General features: G+C 31.0%; 1 protein-coding gene across 5 annotated transcripts; it reads right to left on the reverse strand.

The window, feature by feature from the left end:
• Positions 1–133: 133 nt before the first annotated feature.
• LOC141349052 (epidermal growth factor receptor kinase substrate 8-like protein 3) lies at positions 134–11,639 on the reverse strand. Of its 5 annotated transcripts, none has more exons than XM_073861281.1 (20): positions 11,491–11,639; positions 9,563–9,637; positions 9,416–9,483; positions 8,578–8,642; positions 8,327–8,485; positions 5,788–5,937; positions 5,640–5,713; positions 5,469–5,572; positions 5,296–5,378; positions 5,105–5,213; positions 3,426–3,499; positions 3,262–3,336; positions 3,029–3,174; positions 2,820–2,949; positions 2,669–2,700; positions 2,487–2,586; positions 2,231–2,332; positions 2,047–2,141; positions 564–696; positions 134–478 (listed from the first exon to the last, which is right to left on the reverse strand). In XM_073861281.1, exons 2-20 carry the CDS (start codon positions 9,622–9,624, stop codon positions 449–451), a joined length of 1,791 nt encoding a protein of 596 aa, XP_073717382.1. In that variant the 5' UTR covers positions 9,625–9,637; positions 11,491–11,639; the 3' UTR covers positions 134–448. The 5 variants fall into 5 exon arrangements, with proteins under 5 accessions (XP_073717382.1, XP_073717385.1, XP_073717384.1 ...); XM_073861280.1 differs by having other exon boundaries at positions 136–478; positions 2,047–2,138; positions 9,416–9,486; XM_073861279.1 differs by having other exon boundaries at positions 136–478; positions 9,416–9,486.
• Between the last annotated feature and the right edge of the window lie 439 nt (positions 11,640–12,078).

The raw sequence follows: 12,078 nt of genomic DNA on the forward strand, positions 1-12,078 counted from the left end.
TGAGTAAAAAACAGCATGATTTATTCAAGTTAAACACAGAGCAAAGCATGACATACAACATGACCGAGACGTGTTTAAAACAATGACATACAGAGCAAAAGATCTGAAAATAAACACAATTCTCTGTGAATGATGTCTTTAATAAAGTCTGTGTGTATATTCAACATCATCTGTTGTGTTTATTTCTATACATCATTATCATTGATGCTTAGTTATATTTTAATTACAGCAATAATTATGAATAAATATGAAACAAACACTAAGATTTGAGTTTATGATGACAAACAAACTATGACCATTTATTCCTGTTTGTCAGAAGTCAAATTAAAGTATACTTGAATGTACTAAAACATACCAGCAAGTACATATGTGCAAAATAAAATTGTTTAAGATAAACACAACATCTATACTAATTGAAAGTAAAATGACTATAGGTGTCTTCATCGGCTCACATCATTGGTGTCACTGCAGTCGCCATCTGTATTTCAATATGAAATGTGTTTAATAATGTAATAAATATTTAAATATGTCATTGAGTATTTGAATAAGTGTTTTGGACTCACGGCGAGGGCAGATTTGACGTTCTGCAGCTGATAGAAAACTCGACCTCCTTCTTCTGGACAAACTGTTTTCAATTCATCACGTGTCATTCCCAACAACATAGAGCCGCTGAGACCTCCTAAACAACGAATCGTACTGAGAGAGAGAAAGAAAGTTTATATTAACATACCTGCAGTGTAATCCACTTAACCTTACAGATCCAGTCCTCAAAAAACTGAAAGATCTTTTATCTCTTTTTTGATTTATGAAGGGAGGACAAAACTTTTACATTTTTCAGAAACAATTAAATAAGAATTTTAAATAATTTTTCATTTCTGAGATGATAACTGAAGGTCACAGACTGAATTAAACAATGGAGCTCCAAACACACTGCTTAATGTTGCAATGTTTTAAAGAATAAAATGCTTTAGAAGCCTTGAAGCTCAACGTAAAAAAAATCTTTCGAAAAAATTTTGTCTTTCAATTTTTTCTCCTCAAAATTAGTTTTCTTTTTCAATTTTAAAAAAAAAATTAAAGACAAAACACTTTTAAAGAGAAAAAATTTTAAATAGAGATAAAATGTAAACACAAAGTTTTTTTTAAAGAGAAAACAATTAAAGATAAAACATTTTTTCGAGAGATTAAAAAAGAGAAGATAAACAATAAAACAAACATTTGTTTTTGAAGATAAAACAATTTTTGAAAGAGAAAAAAATACAGACAAACAATTTTGAAAAAGAAAAACACATTTTGGAAAGTTAAAAAAATGAAAAAGAAATAAAACGTTTTTTGAAAGACAAAAAAATTCAAAGAGAAAAAATGTAAAGAGAAAAACATGTTGAAAGAGAAAAAATATTTGAAGAAATTTTGAAAGAGAAAAAATGTTTTTGGAAAGAGAAAAAAATAAGAGAAAAAATATTTTTGGAAAGATAAAAAAATTTTAAGAGAAAAATATGTAAGACAAAAAATTGAAAGACAAAAACATTTAAAGAGAAAAAAATTGAAAAAGAAAAAAACATTTGTTTTTTTTAAATGAAAGAATTTTTTTGAAAGATAAAAAAAATTTAGAGAAAAAAAATTGAAAGAGAAAAAACATTTTTGGAAAGAGAAAAAAAATTTTAAACAAAAAAATTTGAAAGAAAACAAAACATTTTGAATAAGAAAAAAAAGAGAAAAAATATTTTTGGGTAGATTGAAAATTTTTTGAAAGACTAAAAATGTAGACAAAAAAATTTTGGAAAGAGAAAAAAACATTTTTTGGAAAGAGAAAAAAATTGAAAGAGAAAAAAACATTTTTTGGAAAGAGAAAAAAATTGAAAGAGAAAAAAACATTTTTTGGAAAGATAAAAAAAATTGAAAGAGAAAAATTTTTTTTGGAAAGATAAAAAAATTGAAAGAGAAAAAACATTTTTTGGAACGATAAAAAATTGAAAGAGAAAATAATGTTTTTAAAGGGTTGTGTAGTATGCAGTGTGTATAATGTAGAGTATGTAGAGTACACATTACATTCTACTAAAGCCTTTGTGTTCCAGCCAAACTCGCACTTCTTCTGGACGAGATCTTGTACTGAGAGCAGGCGCAGACGCCTGCGCAGACTCCTGCTGGACACGAGAGCGAAAGATGATTCTCAACACACAAACACACAAAGACTTACACATATATACACACAATCACAATGACATATACATACAGTCTTCTGCTGATCTGGAGACTGAAGCATGTTGTTCGGCACGTAACCGACTCGTCCCTCATGATTCCTCACCTTCCACCACTGCTTAGACATGTCCAACAACTACACAAACACACACAGACACACACAGTACACAAAATAACAATTTATTCAGTTTGTATTCAGACGTCAGTGTTTATGTTTTCTGATGATGGTATGAGTGTTTTGTTAGTGTTGTGTGTGTGTGTGTGTGTGTGTGTGTGTGTGTTTTATTCACCTGTAGTTCTTCTCCTTTACTGACTGTGAGTTCTCGGTCATTACGAGCTGTGAAATCAAATGTCGCTCGCAAGAAACTCACTGGAGTTTCATCTTCTGCACTAAACACACACAAATAATACACAACACACAATAAACACCATAATCTCCTATAGGAATGAAGACTGATGTGTATATTTGTACCTTTGTGTTGTTTCTAGCCTGGATCTGAAACTCTATAGAAAGATGATACACAAACTATTAGAAAAATATCATTATCGTTGTTTTTGATTGTTTAATTATAATATTAGTAAGTTTTGTTGTGAGTTTAGTTGTAATGTTTGTGTGTTTATACCATTTGTGGAGTGACTGGTGTCCTGGGTGTGTCTGTAATCCTCGGCTGTCGGATGTCTGGAGGCGTCCAGCCGTCATCAAACACCGGAGTGAAGGTTTGAACAAATTCATCATCATCTGCCCATTTAGTGCTACAACAGAGACACACACTAAAGCCTGCAGCACATCTGTGTGTGTGTCTGTGTGCGTTTGTGCGTCTGTGTGTGTTACCTGGGAATGTTCCAGGGATCTCCGAGCGACTGCCAGAGTTGATCTTCTTCAGTTGTTGCGTGTTCACTCAAGAACTGAATACACATCGGCTCTAACAGAGGAACCACAACAGACTGTGGAAGATCTTCACTACAGTTGAACACAATCTACACACAAACACACAACTTATTATATAACACTATACAGAGAAACAGAGATAGATATAATGTGTAATGTGTGTGTGTGTGTCTGACCAGTGGTAGTACAGTAAAGAGACAGTGAATGAGTTCAACAGCGTTGGGGTTTTCAATCTTTCCTTGTAGTTTAGCCTGATAATAAAACACACAAACTCTCACTGATTCACATCACTATCAAATAAAAACTCTTTGACCTTTAACCTCAGATGAAGCTCACGCACCAGCAGATTAAAAGCCATCTTGACTTTCCGTAGACACATGGTGAACTCGTCTTCTGTCGGCATTCCCTTCACAACTTCAACAACACAGAAACATTTACACGTCAACACAAACTTAAGCATGAGCACAGTCAGTATTTACAAAAAATGTTTACGTTTATACAATAAATTATAAATTCGTTAAGCGCAATTATTCAAATTTTGTTACAAAGTAGGCAAAAAATTCTCTTTCAAAAAATATTTATATTTAAAGTTTTTATTTCAAATGTTTTTCCCGTTAAAAAATATTTCAAAGAAAAAAAATGAAAATGTAAATATTTTTTTGAAAGACAAAAATATTCGAAAGAGAAAAAAAATGTAAAAAGGAAAAAACTTATGACATTTCTTTCTCATGTTTTGTTATTTTTACATTGCAACTTCTGCAGGTTCTGTAAGATTCACAAAAACATTCATACGATAAATTATAGGAAAGTTTTTGAAAAGTTCACAAGTGCAATTCTCAAAACTTTCTTACAAAGTAGGCAAAAAATTCTCTTTCAAAAATATTTATTTTAAAAAGAAAAATAATGAAAATGTAAAAGAAAAATAATGAAAATGTAAAGAATTTTTTTTGAAAGCTAAAATATTTGAAAGGGAAAAAAATTTGAACGACAAAAAACATGTAAAAAGGGAAAAAAACTTTTTTCTTCTTCATGTTTTGTTATTTTTACATTGCACCTTCTGCAGGTTCTGTAAGATTCACAAAAAACATTTATACGATAATTATAAGAAGTTTGTCAAAGAGTTCAAAAATGCAATTCTCACAAAGCAAGCAAACATTTTCTTAAGAACATCTAAACTTTTTTAACGAGTAAGTATTTGGTCAAGTATGACAGATGTGATTAACGAGGCTCTAAGGTCACATTGGAGTAAAACAATTAACGTGAAACCTTCATGTGCAGAATTTGTTTTTAAGTTTAGTTTCGCCTGCGCACATGAAACTATCGCGTGTGCCCCTAAGGGGACATGGAGCAAAAATTTAATAGTTTAGTTTCGCGTGCACACGTGAAACTATCGTGTGCGCACGTGAAAGCGAAAGTTTAATGTGCGCATGCGATAGTTTCATGTGCGTACGCGAAACTAAACTTTATTTAATTTTGTTTAAAATGTCCCCTTAGGGGCTCTGTAAGTGATCATCATTATATCAAAATTCCTTAACTAAACTTATCTTTGCAAAATAAACTATCAAAATAGCAATTTCTGACTCAACACGATACATTTCACATATGAAACGACCCAAAAATCTCAGATTTAAGGACAACTTTAATTATCTTTATCCAGCCTGTATTTTATGAGTTCGCAAATTCATATTTTTCTTATGAAGTGAATTGTAAACAGCGGCAAAAGCAAATCATTCAAAAATGTACGAATGTTGTTGTACAAAATAATACGAATTAGCCACCTCGTTAAATACGTACAAATTGTCATGAGATAGCGTAAATTTAAAGATGTAATTTAAGGCAATGCTTTTTGAGATTTTGGTCACAATTAAGAAAAAGAATAAAGTAAGTTTTTCCTTAAATAAAAACTTTTTTCTTAATAATATAAATTTTGAATACAGCGTCTAGTTTTTATAATCAAACGTTTAATTCTCCAGACATCACTCACAGATTAATTAATAACTGTTGTAGTTAAACTCTTACCTTTCTTCTTCTTCTTCTTTTTCTTCTTCTTTTTGTCCATCTTTGGGGCGACGGCTGTCACTCTGTCCACAAACGCCTCAATATCATTAATCAAATGATTCAGTATGTCCTGAAGAGAGACACGTTCACTTTAATGTCTGTATGTGAAATCTTAATGATTTTCAGCTTAACCTTCAGTCTCTTATCCTCACCACATCTCTCTGTCTTTCTGTGTAAGGCCTCTGAGGGGGCGGGGAAAGTTTGAGAGGGGGCGGAGACTGAACAGGGGTCTCATCTGAACAGGATAGAATAAAGAAATGTTGATGTATATTTAAGTATTAAGAAAGGATTGTGGGGAATATTATATTGAATGTCGTGACCTCACCATAATCCGGAGCGCTCCAATGTTCTGGAAGTTTCTGTGTATTGAGTGTCAGTGGCGAAGAGCTTCTTACATTTCTTTGGCCAAAGTTTCCCGGAGCAGCTTTACTGTAGAATGAAAGAGTTTATGTTTATGTCAAGATTCATGTGAATATAAAGTCAATGAAGAGCTTACCTGATATTATTCTGCTTTTGTTCACGTGTTTTGCGTTGAAGAAATCGTTCCAGATCTTTCTTCATATAATCGGCCTGAATGATGAAGAGATGAATGATTTGTGATGTGTGTATGATGTGATGATGTGAGTATTAAAGTAAAAACTCACCCTGAGAGATTCAGTCTGAAAGAGAAACACACTGATGATTCGACTCTTTTGATTCTGAACCGATAGAGTCAAGAGAGATTCATAAACACACTCATCTAATACAGCCGACACATCCAATATACTGCTCAACGACCACGACTCCAACTCCTCCTGAACATAACACAAATAAACATAAATAAACATCACACTAATAAACAATCACGACATAACACACAAACACAACACACAAATAAACAACACATGACATAAACAAACAAACATAACAATCATCATACAACATAAACAAACAACATACTTATAAACAAACATGAGATAACAAACACAACACACAAATAAACAATAAACATAAACAAACATCACACTAATAAACAAACATGACATAACAAACAAACAAACACAACAATCATCATACAACAAAAACAATCACTCAAATAAACAATCAGCATACAACATAAATAAACATCACACTAATAAACAAACACAAGAAACAACCATGACATAAACAAACAAACAAACACACACAACAATCATCACACAAAAACAATCACAACAAACAATCAATACAATCATTACATAACAAGCAATCATTACAAAACAATAACAACAAACAATGATGTCACACAAAAAAAAACAATCATTATACAACATAAATAAACATAAATCACACGAATAAACAATCACAACAAACAATCATCACACAAATAAACAATCACAACAAACAATCATCACACAAATAAACAATCACAACAAACAATCATCACACAAATAAACAATCACAACAAACAATCATCACACAAATAAACAATCACAAAAAACAATCATCACACAAATAAACAATCACAACAAACAATCATCACACAAATAAACAATCACAACAAACAAACATCACACTAATAAACAATCACAACAAACAATGATTATACAAAGAATAATCACAACAAACAATCATCACAAACAACCATTACAAAACAAACACAACAAACAAAAAAGAATTATCATACAACAATCACAACAAACACTCACACAACATATCAATCATCACACAAATAAACAATCACAACAAACAATCATCACACAAAAAAACAATCACAACAAACAATCATCACACAAAAAAAAACAATCACAACAAACAATCATCACACAAATAAACAATCACAACAAACAATCATCACACAAATAAACAATCACAACAAACAATGATTATACAAAGAATAATCACAACAAACAATCATCAAAACAAACAACCATTACAAAACAAACACAACAGACAATAATTAAACAAAAAACAATGATCATACAACAAACAATCACAACAAACACTCACAACATATCAATCATCACACAAATAAACAATCATAACAAACAATGATTATACAAAGAATAATCACAACAAACAATCATCACAACAAACAATGATTATACAAAGAATAATCACAACAAACAATCATCAAAAACAACCATTACAAAACAAACACAACAGACAATAATTAAACGAAACACAATCATCATACAACAAACAATCACAACAAACGCTCACAACATATCAATCATCACACAAATAAACAATCACAACAAACAATGATTATACAAAGAATAATCACAACAAACAATCATTACAAACAATCATTACAAAACAAATACAACAAACAAAAATTAAACAAAAAACAATTAGCATACAAACAAACAATCAATCACAACAAACACTCACACAACATATCAATCATCACACAAATAAACAATCATAACAAAACAAACACAACAAACTAAAATTAAACAAAAAACAATTATCATACAACAAACAATCACAACAAACACTCACACAACATATCAATCATCACACAAATAAACAATCATTACAAAACAAACACAACAAACAAAAATTAAACAAAAAACAATTATCATACAACAAACACTCACAACATTTCAATCATTACAAAATAATCGCAACATATCAATCATGACACAAATAAACAAATCAACCAGGACAAAAAATTATGACATTTCATTCACTACACACAAGTATCACAAAAACAAACAATCATGGCAAACAAACAAACTATCATCACAAACAAACAATAATGACACAACAATCTGTACAAACAAACATGACAAAGCCAGGGGTTGTCAAAGATAAATCACGATTAATTGCAAACTAAATACAAGTTTGTGTTTGCATAATATATTTGTGTGTGTATTGTTTGTAATTATTATGTATATATATATACATACATGACAATAATCACACAACAAACAACCATGACAAAACAAACATTATGTCATCAGTGTCTGAAGGAAACGTTCAAATCTTATCATCTATCTCAGATTGAGTCTGAACTGTAAATCATTTGTAAGTTGATATTTCTGTAAGAGTTTAACTCTAACTAAACTCAAACTAAGAGTTTGTTTGATTTAATGCAGACAATAACACAAACCTGTTTAAAATATTCATATTTACATTTCCTCTCCTTTAGTGTTATAGTAATCAATGTCACGTGTAAGATCACATCATCAATCATAAATATACATTCAGGTTATTGACCTTGGTGTCGATGTCTATGAGCTGAAGCGTCTGATCTCGACCCTCCAGAATCACATCCTGACCCCATACACGACCCGTCGACTCCAGAAAACTCAATCTTTCAACACAATCCTGTACAGACGACAGCTGCTGTCCGTCCAGCTCACACGTGAACAGATGCTAGAGATGATAACATCAGGTGTGTGTGTGTGTGATATCTCCATCAATAACACAGTGAATATACATGAATATACATGAATGATGAGATTCACCTCTACTTTATAACAAAACCGGTGCATCTCACGGTTTATAGACTCAACATAATCCTTCCTCTGTACTGTAACACAATACACACAAACATACACACAAAATCATTATGTGATAAACACATCACTAACACCATAATGTTCTGACAAAATTTCAGATTCTGTAAAATAAATATTTGGTATCCCCACAGTACATATGTGAAGTTTTACCATATAGATCATTTATTATTACATGTTTAAATTTAGACTTTGTAGATGTGAGCAAAAATTTGCCGTTTTTGGGTGTGTCCTTTAGAATACAAATGAGCTGAAGCAAACACTGATCACCATAATGTCAATAATTTTCTTTTTCTCTCTGCACTAAATGGCGGTGCCATGGTTGGATAGTGCAGATTAAGGGGCGATACTACCCCCTTCTGACATCACAAGGGGAGACAAATTTCAATGGATTTCAAATATTTTTTCACATGTTTGCAAAACTAAGTTAGTGGGTTGATCTTTATCACATTGTCAAGGTTGATAGAAGCACTGTAGACTCAATTATAGCAATTAAACATAAGGTCAGATTTTTATGATATGGCCCCTTTAATAAAACACTTGTTAGGATCGCTGATCTATAAATAGCACATAGTTATAAAAGTTAACATAATGACGGACTAACACAGATAAGCACTGAGTTAATATTCAACATCATCCTCGTCATCAAAAGAAAAGTCGAATCTCTACTTGTAGCTCTATTGGTAGAGCTTTGCATTAGCAGTTCAAAGGTCACATGTTTGATTCATAGAGAACACAAGGTTATATATTAAATGAATTGTCAAATGTATAATATCTGAATACTCACAGTATATTGATTTAGCACTGGGTCTGGATAACCTCGACAGCTCTGAGGAAGTTTCATCTACAGCTGTGCTACTAAATCAAATTACATTAAAATTAACAGGTTTATTTGATCTAAATGAGTTCAAGTGAATTAAATCTGAAGTCTTACGCTGACTGTACTGAATCTGCATAGCTGTTGCTCCAATCGTACTGACTCGAACTCTCAAACATTTTGACAGAACACCTACAAACACACACAAACATATCAGAAATACAGTAATATTTACATTATACTATACTTACTGTATGCAACTGTTTGCCGGTAAGTTACTGTAGATATAAATGTATGTTATTTACTTGCGAGAGTTTGTTTAAAGTTAAATGAACATTAAACATTAACAAAATAAAACTATAAAATAACAGCTTCATGCAAAGCTTTCTGGAAACCAGAAATCCTCATCAATCTTTTTACTTTTTCTTCAGATTTTGTTTCCCAGAATGCTTTGCATGAGGCTGTATTTTATAGTTTTACTCTGTAAAGATAAAAACTTGTTAATGTTTAAAATGTTCATTTAACTCTGAACAAACTGTTGCAGTAAATAACATTAATTTAAATCTACAGTAAGTTACTGGAAAAGAGCTGACAGTAATACTGTCATTTATACAAACATTTTTTACATACTGTTACAATCTGACACCCTCACTTTACTAGGGCTGCGTATCGATTCAGATGTTCCGGATCGATTCGATTTCGATTCATAAGCTATCGCATCGATTCGATTGCAATTCATAAGCTATTGGATTGATTTTTATACTCGATTCAACTCAATGAATATAGATTTAATACAACTATATTTATTTAAAAAAACAGTGAACATAAGTTAACAAGTGGGTAATTAATAAAAAGAAATTAAGAACCACCAACCTGTATATTACACTTTTTTATTTTAGATACACTTGGTTACATTAAAACAGAACCCATCTCTAATTTTTAAATGCATACAATTATGTTAAATACAATACAATTTTGATGCAAGATGAAAAATGTATGCTGAAAAAAGTCAAAAAGTCACATTCCTTGATCAAACAGGATCAGGTTATTTCATTTTTAAAAAATGAATTTGTGAGAATCGATTTTTAATTAACCACGTTTAAAAAAAAAACGATTAATCGAAGAATCGATTTTTTTTGCCCAGCCCTTCACTTTACAGTAGATGTGTCTACAGGAGTGTAAATGTACGGTAGGAATAATTTAATAATAAACCTCAGACCAGTAGCTCTATGAATAAAATAACAAGAATGTGGCGGATATCTGCAGGGTTTATGAGGTTATAAACAGATAATCTATAATCAGAAGTGAGGAAATTCAGGCTGGACATTAACTAAACCCACCTGGTTACCATAGAAACTACCTGATATAAGATCATACGGTACAAGAGTCAAAAACATCACACACATTCATTTACAAACACAAAATAAACCTGAAGAGAGATTGCACACTTTATATTTGTCCACGTTTTAGAAAAATAGTTAACAAAACTAAAAGGATGATACAAATATAAATATGACTTGATTATGTTGTGACTAAAAGTATTCAAAATAAATCAAAACTCTGTCAGAAATTAACTTTTAAAGCAGCTTCTTCACTTCTTGATTTTTAACTTTTTAAGTTCACATCCATTCTTGACCGCTTTTCCTTCATTTTTTAGTCAAACTTTATATATTTTCACTAAAGAAAAAAATCTAATGAAAGAAACAAAAGTCATTTCAAACATTTAAGATTAAAAGATTTATAAGATTATAAGGAACATTCCAGTCAAGTGTCCTCAAACGTCTGAACAATACATATGGTTATTTCTTAACCTTTTTATAGTTTGTAAAATCTTCATCTACTAGAAATGATCTTTAATACATCAGAAATCTTGTGTAGATGTTTAAGATCCTTTATGGAAACATAAAGTCTGACAGAGAAGATTATACTATAGTATTCATGAGGTGTTATATAAACTCATTAAATCGGATATAAAATCAGATTTCAACACAGTTTAAATGATAAATCATCTGAAAGAACATCTGATATATTAACGTGTTTCTTACCTGTCAGTTGAGATGTTTCTCTTGAAGCGGTGCGTATGTGCGGTAGATCAGATCATGATCAGACTGACATGTAGGAAACAAAGTCTGATCTGAGATCAGTCTTTAAGGATCTCAGGTGTGACAGCACAGATCAGGTGGGTGGGTGGAGACAGATAAGAAACACAAACACACCTCACTCAACTCGTTTGTTACCATGCACCACAAAACCTCTTTCATAAGACTCAATTAGATGAAAACATCACCTGAATGTTAGGATAAGACAATAATTGGACAATTTACAACTATTTAAAAAAATCAAATCTAAATATTGAGAAAATCACCTTTTAAGTTGAAGTCCAAATGAAGTTTTGGGAATACAGTTGTTATATTTTGAAAATGAATTAAATATAAAGAGAATTTAAAATATTTCAAAAATAAAGTCAATATAACAAGAATAAAGCCACGATATTGAGAATAAAGTAATATTATTTAGAAAATAAAGTCAATGTTACAAGAATAAAGTCATAATATTTCGAAAAATAAAGTCAAGATAATGAGAACAAAGTCCTAAAGTTTAGGGATACAGTGAGGATCATTCATGGCAGGAAG

The sequence above is a fragment of the Misgurnus anguillicaudatus genome, chromosome 23, assembly GCF_027580225.2.
Source record: "Misgurnus anguillicaudatus chromosome 23, ASM2758022v2, whole genome shotgun sequence".
Classification (NCBI taxonomy): Eukaryota; Metazoa; Chordata; class Actinopteri; order Cypriniformes; family Cobitidae; genus Misgurnus; species Misgurnus anguillicaudatus.